This window comes from Coregonus clupeaformis, chromosome 36, assembly GCF_020615455.1.
Source record: "Coregonus clupeaformis isolate EN_2021a chromosome 36, ASM2061545v1, whole genome shotgun sequence".
Lineage (NCBI taxonomy): Eukaryota > Metazoa > Chordata > Actinopteri > Salmoniformes > Salmonidae > Coregonus > Coregonus clupeaformis.
The window spans coordinates 29281306-29299852 of NC_059227.1; the positions used below are offsets into that span (position 1 = coordinate 29281306).

The window sequence follows — 18547 nt, forward strand, 5'->3', positions numbered from 1 at the left end:
GTGTGTGCACCAATAATTTAAGTTTGAATATCAGAACAATGCATTCTACAGTGACGGAACAACGTAGTAGAACAACTATGTACATACAAACATACAGTGGTACTAGGTACTCCTAGGAACTGCACAATGTACGAACAGTACAAATGCTGATTAATATAAGTCTTAGAACACATTTTCCTCATAGAGAGAACCCCAGGTAAATACAGCTCTGTTTCTCAGAGTATTCATCATAACTGAATATATTAAAGTACATAAATTAATACAAAAATACCAACACAGTTTTGAAAACGACCGTAGTCTTTTTCAACATTGTATTAATAATGTGTGGAGAGAAAAAAGCAGTGTTTTTGAACAGAGGACACACGGGCTGAGGAGATTTTCCACAGAGGAGACCAATGTTCCCACTCAGCCTTCTGAGCCTCTCCCTCTCTCCTTTAGAGAGAAGAACAGAAGAAGAAAGAGAGGGGGAATAGGTTTCTCTTCACCTCCGCTGGCTCCTGCTGCAGGAGGGAGAGTCATGATAATAAGGACGACAGCGCTGAGACTTTGATCTCTCCAGCGTGACAAATGGAAACGAATAAGGAAATGCAAAAACTTTTGAATGCCAAATCTCTGCTGCTCAGCACATTAGAGAGATAGGTCCTCTTTGAGTCCTTACACGCATGCACGCACACACACACACAGGGTAAAGGGGTGATATGTGTGTAGGTGTGTGTGTGTGCGTACTCTCACCAGCTGAAGGGCCTCTGTCCCGTGTGCCCTGGCCTGCTTTGCCTCTTTGTCAGCCTCCTCGATGAAGTCCTTGATGTTTCTGTATGCGTTGAACGCTGCCGTGGCGTTAAAGGACAGATTCTTGGCTTCCGCCAGGATGCTGTGAGGAAGCAGCAAGAGACTTGGTTAGGACACCAGCCAATACATGAACAAAACATTCAATAACAACAATTACATTCAATCCACCATATCATTATAGCAGAGGTAGAGCAAACAAAACTACTACCAGTCTGATGTATGTGTGTCTGTTTGTCTGTCTGTCTGTCTGTCCCGTACCTGTCCAGGATGCCCGAGGACTTGAGCTGGGCAGCATGGTTCTTAGCATCCTGCAGCAGGTCAGTCAGGGTGTTGTCACTCAGGCTCTTGGTCAGACGGCTCACCTTGTAGTCCAGGTGCTCATGGAGAGGACCCAGCTCACGCTCCATCTCCTACACAGAAGAGAGAGAGAGAGAGTAAGAGAGAGAGACAGACAGAAAGCCAGATAGAGCAGGAGAGCAACACAGACAGACAAAAAAACAAACAGAAAGAGAGAGAAAGAGATGAAGCTGAACCTCTGGCTTGATGCAGGTGGGACATATGTAGAAATAAAAGCCTAGGCAGGAAAAGGTCAAGTCCAATAGTGCTCCAGGCAACATCTGTCTGACATCACAAAATCATTCCAACAGAGTAAAGGTGTTTGTCTTCCTCTCCCAATGATGGGGGCTTGACAGGCCTGACTGGAGTTTAAGATGTGTGTATGTGTGTGTGTGTGTGTGTTTGTGTGTGTGGTGTTTAGAGACAGAGCCTACCTCAATCTCCTTATTGATGTTGTCTGAGAGCCCGTTGGCTTCAGCCAGAATGCGCTCTCCGTCTTCCAGCACCTCTTCAGTTGCTTTCTTCACTGAGCTCAAAGCATCCCTCTTTCTCTGCAAGCAGACCAGACAACACAATCAGCCCAACTAACTTTACAGAAACTACAACACAGAACTGTGTATATACTGTAACTGTGAATAGACACCGCTACCCATTATCAAAAGGGCGAAATGGGAGGTGTATGGTTTTGTGTGTGTGTGAGTGTGTGTGTGTTTGTGTGTACAGGCTGCTGACCTCCAGGGCAGTGAGGTTGCGCTGGTTCTGTCCGGACAGGGCCCCAGCCTCCCTGCTCTTCCCCTGGGCGTCCTTCAACAGGGCCTGGGCGTCGTCCAGCTTGGCCCGGTGGTCACCCATCTTCTCTGTCACCTCGGCCTTCAGGTCCTCCGTGGCCTTGTGTGGGTCCCCAAAGAGACGCTTCACCTTCTGGTACAGGGCCTCTGCCAGTCTGGAGAGCGAGAGAGAGGGGGTGGAAGGAGAAGGAGGGGAGAGAGGGAGAGAGAGGGAAGAAGAGAGGGAAAGAGAAGGAGGTGGAGAAAAAGAGAGAGATAAAGAAAGAGAGCGATGGGGAAAGAGAAAGGCAGAGGGGAAGATCAGAGTACTGTATGGTGTGAGGAGGAGAGAAGATGTTCTTTCTCTCTAATTTCTTTCTTCTTCTCCTCCATCTGTGGATCAGACCAGCCACTAGATGTCCCTCTTTCTTTTTGCATGACTCATCCAGGCCTCAGTCAGAAGGAAACATGAGTAAACTGGTTTGATTAGAAGGAATATTATTCCTCTCACCCACCTCAGGCAACTTTTAATTAGTTCATTAAGATTTCACAAAAGAAAAGTAAACTTCCTTCATTCAGCTGAGATTTGCTTGGCCACAAAATTACTTGTAGAATATTTAAAAAAACAGTGAAACAATAAATATGCAAATGAAAATTCCTACAGTATACCAACATGTTTTTAAATGGATCACCTCTTTGTTTACTATATGAAAGCATTCATTTAGCTGCGATTATAGTGACCCAGGCATTCCTAAAAATATGAGTCATGTGGTGTGACCTGTGTGCTGCAGTGGAGGCTGCTGAGGGGAGGACGGCTCATAATAATGGCTGGAACGGAGCGAATGGAATGGCATCAAACACAGGGAAACCATGTTCGATACCATTACACTAATTCTGCTCAAGCCAATACCACGAGCCCGTTCTCCCCAATGAAGGTGCCACCAACCTCCTGTGGTGTGCTGCTATGCTTGGATACACTGTCCCATCCCTGTGTGAACCATAATAGACTGACATTATAGTTTGTGATCTGATGTTGACTAAAGGTTGGTATCTGGGGTTGACCAGTCAGGCCTTACCCCAGCTCCTCCTCTGAGATGTGTTTCTTGCCTCCCAGCTGGCGTTTACGGAGCTTGGCTAGCATGGTCTCAATCTCCTGGTGCATCTCATTCAGGCTCTTCTCTGGAGCTCCGTTCCTGATGCCCGGAGTCTCATTCAGCTCTTTAGCCTTGACTTTCAGAGCTTGAGGATAGAGGACATGGGGAAGTCATTGTAATTTTTACACGAAAGCATGAACACGCACACACACTGCCATAAAGCAGTATTCTCCATCTCCTGACACTCTGTCCTATACTGTCACCTCTAGCTGAAAGGCTGAGAACAGAATGTGTTATAAATCAAACAGTGTTTGTTACATGTCTCCTCTCATCAAAACACAGGGTTTTATCCTGCTGCTGCCATGATGACCATTAGAGAGAGAGAGAGAGCGAAAGAGAGAGAGCGAGAGGGAGGGGGGAGGGGGGGGTGAGAGGGCTGTGCGTCTGTTAGCTAGGCTGCTAACGTCAAAAAAACATGCCGAATCCACACTGGCCTCTAAACCGCCCAAGGGCCTGTTAGTACAGGAAGTGCGTACTACTACACTACACTAGACGCCACCATCAGCAAAGAACTCATCTTCGTGTGCATGTTATTTGCGTATAGCCAAGCCTTTGTGTGTGTGTTCGTAGAGTACAGAGGGACGAGCTACCGAAGCTAGCGCCCAGATTAGATGAGTTGCTCAAAGGCAAGGCAGAACAAAGTGCATCACAACAAAAGCACTTTTTTAGAGGCTTCTTTTAAGTTGATTCAAAGACATTCAAATTCTGCTTGACAGACCAATGTACTGTAATCAAATGAATGTGGTCTTTGAAATCTAAACCAAATCAGTTCAAAAGAAACCGAGAGATAAGTTGCTCCAATTGGGTTCTAATTTGAATATAAATCATCAAATTGAAAATGAGGCTTAATCGGATGTATTCCCTACATTCCTGAACAGTTCAAACGTAAACACTTAATGTGATTACAAAGACAAAATATATACCTATTAAAGGACTCCGGCGCGGAATAATTACATACCATGTTTCAAAGGCAATTAAACACTTAAATGTTTGGTGGATTGCATAATCCGAAATGTCTCCTTTCCGAATACATCAGCATGAAAAAATTGTCCAATCTCCTCCTGAATGCTTTTACAAGCTGCTCTATGTGATCATGAATATCTGTGAGGAAGTTAAGAGAGACATGCTCTGTGCATCCTACTTTGAGTGAGTTCTTTTTTGGAAATCTGTCAGAAAATACAATTTTTATGTAAATAAGGATGGCATCACTGAAGTGTGTCATTGCTCTCAGTAAATAGCCCATTTGAACCAATCCAATCCAATCCTCAAATGGGTTAGAGAAAGTTTGTGTGTGTGTGTGTGTGTGCATTCCTTTGAAAGTGTGTGTATGTGTGTCTGTGTATCTATGCATGCACGTGTCTGTGCCATATGGTTCTGGCAGTGCAAATCCCACCTGCTGTAGCATTTAGCAGGGCTGGTCCATGCTGGTGAGGCAAGGCGAGGCTGGGGGAGAAAGGTTCCCTGCTGACACTAATCATGTCGCCCATGGTGAAGAGCCACAACGTGCCAGCCCACTGATTATACCGCCTTCTCCAGACCCCATCCTCCATCCCTATTAATTAGGCCTTTACATGGCTACACTGCTCCAGCGCTCTACACCAACCAGGCCCTTTATTAACTGAATCATCTTCCAATTTCAATCCGGTAGAAAATGTTACAAAACAGTTGCGTCTAATCACCGAGCAGAGGACACAGCACTGAGCCCAGACACTGATTTCCACAACATCCTGAACCTCTGGCCTTTACGACACTGAATCAATGCTCTGCAGCATTATAGCAGGAATGTCATTTAGATGTAATAGTTTATGGGAGAATCTTATACGAATGTAGACAAATGTACTGTACCTTCTGCAGCCAGTAGGGTGTTCTTGACGAATAGTTCCAGTTCTTTGGCTCTTTCGTGGATTCTCTCAGCATCGTTGTCTGTTTGCTCGCCGTCTGCCGATACTTTGGTCACCTGGGAGAGAACACACACACTCAATCAGCTAGACCGACAAACCAATCCAGGATGGACCAATGTTCACCAATGCACCCTTCCCACTGGGCACACGCTGGTTGTTTCCATGTCATTGAACCAATGTGGAATAGACGTAAAATTGACGTCTGTGCCCAGTGGGTTAACTGCACGTTTCCAATCCAGAATCCTGTGGCCCCCAATCTTCTAAGGGACAGCCTCAGAGTGACTGGTCAAACAAATCCATTTCATAACCATCAGTCAGAGTTGATTTAGACCATTCAGAAATGCTCTATCGATGAAAACATTATGATTGAGAGAGTTTAAGCAGCTGAGCACAACAAGGTCAATCGCTAAGTACTGTTCCTGACTGTGTGTTTGAATCAAAAGAGACAACCCAGGACTTACACAAAGAACCAATGTCTCTGAAAATATATGGATTCCTTACAATAACCAAGGCCTAAAAATAAAATATAAATCTTTATTTTGCAACAAGGAACAAAACAACAAGGTCAGGACTATAGAATGAGTGAATCACAGAATGGACTAGCTGTGTTTACGTAACAGACTAGGACTACATTAAACAACATAACGGAGTGGTCTTCATGTCTATGGAATGCCAGTTGAGTTATGTGGACAAGAAAATGTCAATGTCAGAATGTGTTTTCCTGTCAGAGAAACGAGAAGTACAGATGTCTTATAGACTGTGGGTTGTGTTTTGGTAACAGAGGTCTATCCAAGGATCTTTCTGCAACAGAACATTCTATGTTCACAGACACAAAAGACAACCTTGCTAGAACCGATATCGCAAAGTTACAAACAAAAGCTTTCATCTGTTTCTACAGATGTAGGATCATAATTTGAGCCAGTTTGTTACAGTAGGAACATAATCCTGCAGTAACAGGAAATGTGAATTATTATGTGGATTATAATTTTTCATTAGGGCAAATCAAATCTGACATTTTAAAGTGTAAATTACTAACTTTAAAAGCTTTTTTAAACCTCGAATACACTACAAGTTTGCATTTCTTGCAGTGCAGGAAAATTCTCAGCAAAAAAATAGTGATCAAATGAAGATGGGGGAGCCAGGACAGCCATGTGGTGTCAACAGGGACAGTAGTGCCAGTCCCTGTGCCTCAGTAGTGGACAGTAGCAGCCTGGCCTAGCCTGGCCTGGGGCATGAGGAGTGTCCTACCTACCCGACTCAGCAGATCGTCCATCTCTGTCACCAGGCTGCGCAGGTTACTGTCGGCCAGCTGCAGGTGCCTCTCCAGCGAATTCTGTGGCGAGAAGATGTGCTGTGGGGGAGACACAAACACATACAGTGGGGAAAAAAAGTATTTAGTCAGCCACCAATTGTGCAAGTTCTCCCACTTAAAAAGATGAGAGAGGCCAGTAATTTTCATCATAGGTACACGTCAACTGTGACAGACAAATTGAGAAGAAAAAAATTCCAGAAAATCACATTGTAGGATTTTTAATGAATTTATTTGCAAATTATGGTGGAAAATAAGTATTTGGTCACCTACAAACAAGCAACATTTCTGGCTCTCACAGACCTGTAACTTCTTCTTTAAGAGGCTCCTCTGTCCTCCACTCGTTGCCTGTATTAATGGCACCTGTTTGAACTTGTTATCAGTATAAAAGACACCTGTCCACAACCTCAAACAGTCACACTCCAAACTCCACTATGGCCAAGACCAAAGAGCTGTCAAAGGACACCAGAAACAAAATTGTAGACCTGCACCAGGCTGGGAAGACTGAATCTGCAATAGGTAAGCAGCTTGGTTTGAAGAAATCAACTGTGGGAGCAATTATTAGGAAATGGAAGACATACAAGACCACTGATAATCACCCTCGATCTGGGGCTCCACGCAAGATCTCACCCCGTGGGGTCAAAATGATCACAAGAACGGTGAGCAAAAATCCCAGAACCACACGGGGGGACCTAGTGAATGACCTGCAGAGAGCTGGGACCAAAGTAACAAAGCCTACCATCAGTAACACACTACGCCGCCAGGGACTCAAATCCTGCAGTGCCAGACGTGTTTAAGCCAGTACATGTCCAGGCCCGTCTGAAGTTTGCTAGAGTGCATTTGGATGATCCAGAAGAGGATTGGGAGAATGTCATATGGTCAGATGAAACCGAAATATAACTTTTTGGTAAAAACTCAACTCGTCGTGTTTGGAGGACAAAGAATGCTGAGTTGCATCCAAAGAACACCATACCTACTGTGAAGCATGGGGGTGGAAACATCATGCTTCGGGGCTGTTTTTCTGCAAAGGGACCAGGACGACTGATCCGTGTAAAGGAAAGAATGAATGGGGCCATGTATCGTGAGATTTTGAGTGAAAACCTCCTTCCATCAGCAAGGGCATTGAAGATGAAACGTGGCTGGGTCTTTCAGCATGACAATGATCCCAAACACACCGCCCGGGCAACGAAGGAGTGGCTTCGTAAGAAGCATTTCAAGGTCCTGGAGTGGCCTAGCCAGTCTCCAGATCTCAACACCATAGAAAATCTTTGGAGGGAGTTGAAAGTCTGTGTTGCCCAGCGACAGCCCCAAAACATCACTGCTCTAGAGGAGATCTGCATGGAGGAATGGGCCAAAATACCAGCAACAGTGTGTGAAAACCTTGTGAAGACTTACTCATTGCCAACAAAGGGTATATAACAAAGTATTGAGAAACTTTTGTTATTGACCAAATACTTATTTTCCACCATAATTTGCAAATAAATTCATTAAAAATCCTACAATGTGATTTTCTGGGAAAAAAAATCTCATTTTGTCTGTCATAGTTGACGTGTACCTATGATGAAAATTACAGGCCTCTCTCATCTTTTTAAGTGGGAGAACATGCACAATTGGTGGCTGACTAAATACTTTTTTCCCCACTGTACACATGCAGAGGGGAGAGAGTCAGAGTGGGGCACTGTGCCGAAAGGTCATCTACCATTTAAATCACCACAGGTCTGGGGGGCGAGGTGTGTGTCTACTCTGTGTGTGTGAGCAGAGCCTCGATTCCCTGTATTTAACTCTGCACCCCAGCCCAATTCATCAGTGTTATGCCAGTAGGGCCCCTGCCATATATCTCCTCACAGACCTACAAGCAGCAGAGCACCAGCGGCTGCAAAAGGGCATCTAGCTCAGTGGACTCTAAAATCCCAGCCTGAGCCAATGATCTGGCTTTCCACATGAGGGGAGCAATAAAGTGATGTCTTCATTGGCCCCCCTCATGATGCCCTTTAGTAATAATCTGCATCTTTGTTGTGCCTTATTTCTCCAGCTCCATCTCCTCTGCTTTCCTAGGATTTATCAAACCACTTGTTATCAATACTTTTGAATGCTGCTGTGTGTGTAACATATCACTGCTACAGATTGTGGTGATTGTGTCTTTGTTCTTGTGTGAGAGGGAGAGGTGGCTAAACGGAGTGGAGTTATGGTATCGTCTGGAGGGGATTTGAGAAGTGTTTGAAGCCGCGGTTTGTGACGGGCTCTACGTTTCCCCCAGAGACACTAACAGCTGAGAGATATTTACACAGCACCTTTTCCAGATGGGCAACTTAATCACGACTGATTCTGTTCATCTTAGCAAAATCCAAGGCAATTTTTAAAATATCGCCTTACAGAGATCTTTAAACATCTTTAGAATCTAATAATCATAGATTTGTCTAATACAGAAATAATGTAGTACTCTCTTTGGAGAGAACACTAAGGGAAGTGTTTGGGTGCCTTTTATTCACCTTGAGTTCCTCTGTCATGTTCTCAAACCGGTAGAGGACTTTGTGTGGCAGTGGTAGAGGGGTGGTGAGGTTGATACTAGTGATGATACGATGTAATCTGTCCATATCACTGATGAGGAGCCCAGCACAGTCGTCATCGCAGGCTGTAACACACACACACACACACAACATGGCAGTTAGAAACCTCTAATGATGAGGGCTCTCTAATGACACCAATTAAAACCATTAGAGAGTGTTCAGTCTCATCCAGTGAAGTGAATGGTAATCCCAGCTAATGTGTGTGGTCAGGGTGACTCTGAGCTCTGGGCCTGTGTGTGTGTGTGACAGTGGGACAGTCTCTCATTGGGATGTCACCCTCCTGGGGGGAGGACACCACACCCCCAAGGGGCATGGGGGTGCTAATGGTAGCTTGTTGCCTGGCAACATCTCTACCAGGGGGGCATTACTGTATTTACAAGGGCGACTGTGTTGCCACCCGAGGAGGGGGCACAGCCTGAGAGAAGTGCTTTTCAATGTGAGGGACATGGGGGAACGGGTTGAGCCCCAGCTTCCTCCTCCTTCACCTCGTTTAGTTTAGTTTCATACCATTCCCCCCCACACACCAGAGCGCCCTCAAAAGACACAATCGCTCTTTGAAAACACTTCAAGATAGCCGTTCTTGGTCCTCTACTCTTTAGGCTTTGGCGAATCCTGGAGTTTCTTTGCTGGTTTGAGATTAAACAGGAGCGGCACTGGGTGAAGGGATCTCGAGCGTGAAATTTAACATAGAGTGTAAAACGGCTTTTGGCAGCCCATTATGAGTGTTCGACATGCCACAAGCAATAGGAAAGCAAAACACACACTTGCAGGCACAGTACACACACACACACACACACACACACACACACAACAAACCATGTGTAGACTTGTCATGTCCTTCCAGTTTCTCCTGAAGAAATTAATTTTTTTATGGACCCGCTGTTACAAAGGAAGGTCTGACAATCCACACAGTAAGAGGGCACACATATTGCGAGTGTGAGAGTTTGTGATAAAACACTCAAATGCACACGTTGCATGAAATACATGCACAACATCACATACAAGTCCAATTCCTGTTACCATCCTCAAAGGCAGGACAACGTGCAGCCAATCAATTTCACTTGAATCATCTGGCATACATCTGGCAACCACCATTGCTTCAAGTAACCTTCTAGGCAAGCCACCACTGGGAACAGTTAGACATAATTTCAGATATTAAAACAGCTTGCCATAGTAGGCTACAGAACTTTACCTAAGCATACTATCCATTATCTGAATTTTGAGAAAATGTAATCTCAAACAAATTACAGTAATTAAATAGCAAACCATGTTTCATGAAACAACACTGCTACTTCTTTCTTAGAAATGAAGCTTTGACAATGTTCATTACTTATTTTTATATTTTTTATATAGAGTGGCCGCCATCTTTGTTTACTTTGTGGATTGGAGCTTCTTCGCATGCACTTGGGCTATAATGTTTTGTCTGCCATGTTTTGGCCTTCTCCAGTGGCAAATGATCAGGGTAATTGCAAGGGCTTTCCACAGATGAAAGGAGGAGTTGGTTAAAAGTATATTTCGTATGGGGGGCGCTAGTGAGCAAGCAATGGAGTAGGTGATGTCATCCTGAAATTGCATTTATTTAATACTTTCTTTGCGCTTTGACCCAAACAGAACTAGGAAACACAGCCTTTGAATGATGTGCTTTACTTTGTTCAACTTTTTTTGTTTTAATGCTTAAATGGCGCATAACCAGCAAAAGTTTAAGTTCAGTGGAGTCACTGACAAAAGAGAAAACACTGGGCAAAAGACGAGGAGCTCGAGTTCTTCAACAAGTGGGAGCAGCGGCTCCTCCCCTCTGCGAAAAAATGAACACAGAGAATTGAAGGCCGAGATTCTTGCTGCCCTCAGAGCGGACATTTAATTCAAGTCGGAACTCAAGGAGGCGCTCAGAGGACTTACATTTTATTAAGTCGGAGTTACAAGCAGTCAAGAATGAACTCGCAAAACATACTGTAATGGTTCGTACTGAACTGGATACAGTTAAGAAAACAGTCTCCGACATGGAATAAGGCTTGTCAACATGCTCGGACGACACGACTACGCTGCAAACCACAGTTTAGAATCTCGAAACTGATGTGGCTAGCCTTAAGGAACAATGCATACATTTACAAGGTCGTATGCGAAGATTCAATATCAGGATCATGGGGGTGGCTGAGGACCCGGGCTCAAGTTCTACTTCATCGGTCTCAAAGTTATTGAAGGAAGCCCTCAAAATGGATAAAGATGTCCTTGTAGACCGCTCACGTTGGGGCTCTCAAACAAAAAAGCCTGCCGGAAAACCTTGCGTCATTGTGGCTAAACTACACTAACGTTACTATCAGGATTGTGTTGATGTTCTTCGGCATGCCAGAGAATTTGGCCCACTTCGATGCAATGGAGCACCCATCTCTATCTTCCCAGACTATGCCCCCAGCGTTGCTCATGACCGTGCCACTTTCAACGTTGTCAAGAGTCTGCTCCGTGGACGGATCGACGTTCGCTATGGTGTGGCTTTTCCTGCCCGGCTCTGTATAACATACAACGGCACCGAGACGGAGTTCCAAGACCCCCATAAGGTGATGGCCTTCGTAAAGGCGAACATTCTACCGAGGTCTGAAGAAGCAAATGGCTGAATGTTCACCTTTTTGGCGATTAGGGTAATGAAGACTGTGTCTACCACTGCAGACTCAGTCTCTCTTTTGTAGATACTGTATAGCATTGCCAGTGGCATCAGTTGATATTGTTATTATTAGGTGACATTAGTGAACGTTGCTGGTACCATCGGTTGATGTTGTTATTATTAGGTAACGTTAGTGCCTCCGTTCTGGTGAGTCAATTCTCCTTTTGTTTTAGGTTTAATTTTACTACCATGAAGCTGCTCATTTCTATTTCTCGATGGTACCTGTATCCAGGGTAGATAAAGCACAGTTCTATTATTAGGCTATGTCATTTCTTTAAAGACTTTACTGCTAGTGGTATTGCTGTAAGATGTGATTTATAAAATGTTTTATACTTTATTTTAAAACAGCCTAGTTTTGGGTTGTAAATAAGTATTTCTTATTTATTGATTATGCGCAACTTGTTTTAAATCCATCACTATTTCAGCAGGGCTCTCTACTCATTAGGTTTAGTGTTCCCCACTACAGCACATTATGTGTGGATATCTTTCAGCAGGGCTCTCTACTCATTAGGTTTAGTGTTCCCCACTACAGCACATTATGTGTGGATATCTTTCAGCAGGGCTCTCTACTCATTAGGTTTAGTGTTCCCCACTACAGCACATTATGTGTGGATATCTTTCAGCAGGGCTCTCTACTCATTAGGTTTAGTGTTCCCCACTACAGCACATTATGTGTGGATATCTTTCAGCAGGGCTCTCTACTCATTAGGTTTAGTGTTCCCCACTACAGCACATTATGTGTGGATATCTTTCAGCAGGGCTCTCTACTCATTAGGTTTAGTGTTCCCCACTACAGCACATTATGTGTGGATATCTTTCAGCAGGGCTCTCTACTCATTAGGTTTAGTGTTCCCCACTACAGCACATTATGTGTGGATATCTTTCAGCAGGGCTCTCTACTCATTAGGTTTAGTGTTCCCCACTACAAGCACATTATGTGTGGATATCTTTCAGCAGGGCTCTCTACTCATTAGGTTTAGTGTTCCCCACTACAGCACATTATGTGTGGATATCTTTCAGCAGGGCTCTCTACTCTTTAGGTTTAGTGTTCCCCACTACAGCACATTATGTGTGGATATCTTTCAGCAGGGCTCTCTACTCATTAGGTTTAGTGTTCCCCACTACAAGCACATTATGTGTGGATATCTTTCAGCAGGGCTCTCTACTCATTAGGTTTAGTGTTCCCCACTACAGCACATTATGTGTGGATATCTTTCAGCAGGGCTCTCTACTCTTTAGGTTTAGTGTTCCCCACTACAGCACATTATGTGTGGATATCTTTCAGCAGGGCTCTCTACTCATTAGGTTTAGTGTTCCCCCACTACAGCACATTATGTGTGGATATCTTTCAGCAGGGCTCTCTACTCATTAGGTTTAGTGTTCCCCACTACAGCACATTATGTGTGGATATCTTTCAGCAGGGCTCTCTACTCATTAGGTTTAGTGTTCCCCACTACAGCACATTATGTGTGGATATCTTTCAGCAGGGCTCTCTACTCATTAGGTTTAGTGTTCCCCACTACAGCACATTATGTGTGGATATTGTGATGTCACGAGAGGCTGTGTCCTGGAGGGACGTTACATCCCCCTGAGGTGGCTGCAAACCCAGACAGCTATGGCTCCATCTGCTGGTATGGTCGGGAACTCCACCCCTCTATGGCCAATCTTCCCACGCAGCTGAAACAAATGAGGAGCTGATGAGCTGAAGGTTTGGGAAGGGAAGAGACACAGTCTCCAACCTGGGCTCTCTGGAGGACAAGAGTGCTGCACGTCCACTTCCATGAGGAATATAAGGATTTGGAGATACTTACCTTTGGGAAATACTCACCTTTGAAAAGTTATCTGAGCGAGTGAGAATTATGATTTTGGATGTGGAAGAGACATCCCTGAACTGTTAACCCTTAAAGAGCCACAAGAGAACAGAATTTTGTTATATTTTCGTTAATTTCCCAAGACCTATAATAAAATCCTTGTTTGTTTGAACCTTGTCTCCTTGCACTACTTGAGCAATCCCGCTGAAAGCTGTGTAGCCTCTCGTGACGTCACAGATGGTGGAGAATACGGGCACGCTCAAGCGTTAATAGTGCATGTCAGAGGAGGATACCGAAGGTTTGATCACCCAGTTTTCCAAGTTGGCCGTAGGCTCCCCGCCGACTGAAATGGAGGACATATTGAAAGCCCTTGTTGCTGGCCAGCAAGCCCAGATGCAAGCAAACGTGGCTCTCTTGGAGGAGCAAAAGAAAGCCAACCTTCTGAAGGCAGAGGAATTGCAGTTGCAGAGACAGAGGGTTGTCCAAAATACCCGCCCAATAAAGGCAAGTGACTTTATATCTAAGATGGGAGCTACCGATGACATTGAGGCATACCTGCATGCATTTGAGGCCACGGCCACTAGGGAAGCCTGGCCCAAGCAACAGTGGGTTGGTCTGTTAGCCCCCTTTCTAACCGGGGAATCGCTGAATGCTGTCCGGGACCTGGGCCCTGACCAGGTTACTGACTATGATGCCCTGAAGTCTGAGATCCTCAGCAGATATGGACTCACAAAGTGTGGTATGGCCCAGCGCTTTCACGGCTGGACCTTCCAACCAGACCAACCTCCTCGGGCGCAGATGCATGAACTTGTCCGAATCGCAAGGGAAATGGCTGGATCCGCAGAGGAATACAGCAGCGGCGGTGGTGGAGGCCGTTGTGGTGGATCGTTACCTACGCGCCCTGCCTTATGAGGCAAAAACGGTTCATCAGTCAACAGGCCTTGACCACGGCTGATCTGACCGTGGAAGCTGTGGAAAAGTACCAGGCCACAGCGGAGATGCTGAATGCTTCCCGAAAAGACCCCAGGAGTGCGGCCCCACCACAAATGGGAAGAACCCGTCCAAAGGACCCCAAGGTCTCGAACCCAGCCACGTCAGGACTTATCCCGGCTCCAGGGGGAGCCAGAAACCAGGCGGGTCCAAGAAGAGTACACCAGGAGGGGGAAACTCGACAGTGTTACCGGTGTGGGGAGATGGGACATATCTCCTGGCAGTGTGGGAAACCAGCCGATGAACCTATGCCCACTGCGGAGTCCTCCAGCTCAGCACCCACACACCGTTTTGCCTCGCTCTTGGGAGTCGTAGATGGCGGCCCAGATCGACCCCCCACCTGCCCGGTAACTGTGAATCACCATGATGTGGAGGCCTTACTGGATTCTGGTAGCCGGGCCACCCTGGTGCGTAAGGATTTGGTGGGCCCAACGTGTCTGACCCCGGGGAAAGTCCTCCCAGTTTCCTGTGTCCATGGGGACACCAGAGAATACCCCATTACTGAACTTACAATGACCAGCACACGGGGAACCATACACACGACGGCGGGGGTGGTTGATTCCCTCCCCGTCCCTGTCCTAATTGGACGAGACTGCCCAGCCTTTTACCCACTCTGGAGAGAGTCTCAGGAGAGGATAACCCGAGTACCTCGGAAACGGAGAGGCAAGACTCATCCTGGGAAGGCTCCGGTGCAATCCTCCGAATTACTCACTCCCGCCCGGGCTCTGATAGGGATGGCAGGTGCCCAGACCGACACAGAGACGGAGCTACAGAATCTGGACAAAGAACTGTCTGGTCTGAAGGGGACCGCTGAGAGGTATCGTTTGTTAAAGCAACAGTTAGACATGAAGACAGAAGAGTTAGATATCCTCCAGGCTAAACTCCAACAGAGCTCCTTCCATAAGCAACAGGAGGAGCTGGAGAGGCTGCGCAGGACCATCGAGGAGTGTGAGGAGACCCTGCGCAGTAGTAAGGAGGTCCAGAAGAAGGCAGAGGAGAAGTACAAGGTGTTGGAGAACAAGATGAAGAATGCGGAGGCAGAGAGAGAGAAGGAACTGAAAGCTGCTCAACAGAAGCTAAACTCTGCTAAAACCAAGGCTGATGCGTTCAGTAAGAAACTCAAGGAGAGACAACAGGAGGCTGAGTCCCTGGTCCTAGAGGTGGAGGAGTTGAAGAGAGAGCAGGCTGGCAAGCACCACGGCAATGCGGACGCCCTCTCCCGGCGTGATGCCTTCTTCGCTGCCTTTACCCCGACGAGGACGTCGGTCCCGAGGAGGGGGATGTGTGATGTCACGAGAGGCTGTGTCCTGGAGGGACGTTACATCCCCCTGAGGTGGCTGCAAACCCAGACAGCTATGGCTCCATCTGCTGGTATGGTCGGGAACTCCACCCCTCTATGGCCAATCTTCCCACGCAGCTGAAACAAATGAGGAGCTGATGAGCTGAAGGTTTGGGAAGGGAAGAGACACAGTCTCCAACCTGGGCTCTCTGGAGGACAAGAGTGCTGCACGTCCACTTCCATGAGGAATATAAGGATTTGGAGATACTTACCTTTGGGAAATACTCACCTTTGAAAAGTTATCTGAGCGAGTGAGAATTATGATTTTGGATGTGGAAGAGACATCCCTGAACTGTTAACCCTTAAAGAGCCACAAGAGAACAGAATTTTGTTATATTTTCGTTAATTTCCCAAGACCTATAATAAAATCCTTGTTTGTTTGAACCTTGTCTCCTTGCACTACTTGAGCAATCCCGCTGAAAGCTGTGTAGCCTCTCGTGACGTCACAATATCTTTCAGCAGGGCTCTCTACTCATTAGGTTTAGTGTTCCCCACTACAGCACATTATGTGTGGATATCTTTCAGCAGGGCTCTCTACTCATTAGGTTTAGTGTTCCCCACTACAAGCACATTATGTGTGGATATCTTTCAGCAGGGCTCTCTACTCATTAGGTTTAGTGTTCCCCACTACAGCACATTATGTGTGGATATCTTTCAGCAGGGCTCTCTACTCTTTAGGTTTAGTATTCCCCACTACAGCACATTATGTGTGGATATCTTTCAGCAGGGCTCTCTACTCATTAGGTTTAGTGTTCCCCACTACAAGCACATTATGTGTGGATATCTTTCAGCAGGGCTCTCTACTCATTAGGTTTAGTGTTCCCCACTACAGCACATTATGTGTGGATATCTTTCAGCAGGGCTCTCTACTCTTTAGGTTTAGTGTTCCCCACTACAGCACATTATGTGTGGATATCTTTCAGCAGGGCTCTCTACTCATTAGGTTTAGTGTTCCCCACTACAGCACATTATGTGTGGATATCTTTCAGCAGGGCTCTCTACTCATTAGGTTTAGTGTTCCCCACTACAGCACATTATGTGTGGATATCTTTCAGCAGGGCTCTCTACTCATTAGGTTTAGTGTTCCCCACTACAGCACATTATGTGTGGATATCTTTCAGCAGGGCTCTCTACTCATTAGGTTTAGTGTTCCCCACTACAGCACATTATGTGTGGATATCTTTCAGCAGGGCTCTCTACTCTTTAGGTTTAGTGTTCCCCACTACAGCACATTATGTGTGGATATCTTTCAGCAGGGCTCTCTACTCGATAGGTTTAGTGTTCCCCACTACAGCACATTATGTGTGGATATCTTTCAGCAGGGCTCTCTACTCATTAGGTTTAGTGTTCCCCACTACAGCACATTATGTGTGGATATCTTTCAGCAGGGCTCTCTACTCATTAGGTTTAGTGTTCCCCACTACAGCACATTATGTGTGGATATCTTTCAGCAGGGCTCTCTACTCATTAGGTTTAGTGTTCCCCACTACAGCACATTATGTGTGGATATCTTTCAGCAGGGCTCTCTACTCATTAGGTTTAGTGTTCCCCACTACAGCACATTATGTGTGGATATCGCTGCGTGGGGATTAGCGGTTACTTTGTTCTATTAGGTGACCAGGGTGGGTTTTCTTTTTCATACCAGACTTCAGAGTATTGTTCGTTTATGTTTTTTATTCTTCTTCAACTTTTTGTTTTTTTACTTGCTATTTTTTGAAAAATGTTTAATGGATCAGTTCTTATTGTAAGCTGGCATCTATCCTTTTCCCACCTGACTTTACATGGCTAGGCCTAATATCATGAGAGGGGCAGGTGGTTTCTCGGTCACTTTTACTAGCTGGAATGTTAAATCTTTAAATCACCCAGTGATAGGGTTATTTCTCATTTAAATCACCTTAAAGTAGAGATCGCCTTTCTTCTGGAGACACATCTCCGCACTTTCGACCACTCTCGTTTATAAAGAGGGTGGATCGGTCAATCATATAATTCCAATTTTCATTCTAAAACTAGAGGAGCAGCCATTTTAATTAGTAAAAACATACCGTTCGCAATGTCAAGTGTAGAGGCAGACTCAGCAGGCCGTTTCATTATTGAGTAGGAAGACTGTATCTTAGCTAACATTTATGCACCAATAACAGTTAATTCTTCACAAATGTATTTTCTCGATTACCAAATATGGACACACACCACCTAATACTAGGTGGTGATATGAATTGTGTACTGTCGCCCAATCTGGATTGTAGCTCTCCTAAGATATCATCTTCATCAAAGACAGTGTCCGCAATTCAGCTATTTCTTAAGGCATATGGCATATCTGATGTGTGGTGTTTCCGTAATCCCACAGCTAGGGAGTATTATTTTTTCTTGCCAGTTCATAAGACCTTCTCACGTATAGACTACTTTTTCCAAGACAATAGATTTCTGCAACTTATCATGGAGTGTGATTACCAAGCTATAGTCATTTCGGATCATTCTCCTCTTACTATGAAACTACTTATACTAAATACACAGCCTAATTATTGCTCTTGGCAGCTTAACTCACTACTGCTATCAGAAGAAACCTTTGTTGCTTTTATATAATCTCAAATTGAGCTATTTCTCGAGCTTAATCAAACCCCTGGAATGTCTCCTACAACAGTATGGGAATCAATGAAGGCTTATCTAAGGGGCCAAATTATTTGACACTTCAGACTGAGTTTGATCTCCTTTCAACTCGACAAGCTGAAAATCAAATTAGTAAATCTCGATACAAAAATTATGAACATGGAGAGAAATCAGGGAAAATGCTAGCACACCAGCTTCGTCAGAGAACCGCAAATCAAACCATACCTGAGATAACTGACGAGCTGGGTAACAAATGTATTGATCATTTAGAGGTCAATTCATGCTTTCATAACTTTTACTCACAATTATACACTTCGGAAT

At 45.2% G+C, this 18547-nt stretch overlaps 1 protein-coding gene across 1 annotated transcript in view; it reads right to left on the reverse strand.

Annotated features, from left to right (window-relative positions):
- The window catches only part of LOC121552157 (laminin subunit alpha-2-like), a 77723-nt gene that overhangs the window by 16153 nt on the left and 43023 nt on the right, over positions 1-18547 (reverse strand). Inside the window, exons 17-24 of the mRNA XM_045211208.1 lie at positions 8746-8888; positions 6200-6298; positions 4892-5003; positions 2969-3131; positions 1858-2068; positions 1560-1676; positions 1048-1199; positions 733-871 (exon numbers count right to left, since the gene is read on the reverse strand). Coding sequence (XP_045067143.1) covers positions 733-871; positions 1048-1199; positions 1560-1676; positions 1858-2068; positions 2969-3131; positions 4892-5003; positions 6200-6298; positions 8746-8888 — 1136 coding nt within the window. The remainder of the gene's footprint in view (positions 1-732; positions 872-1047; positions 1200-1559; positions 1677-1857; positions 2069-2968; positions 3132-4891; positions 5004-6199; positions 6299-8745; positions 8889-18547) is intronic.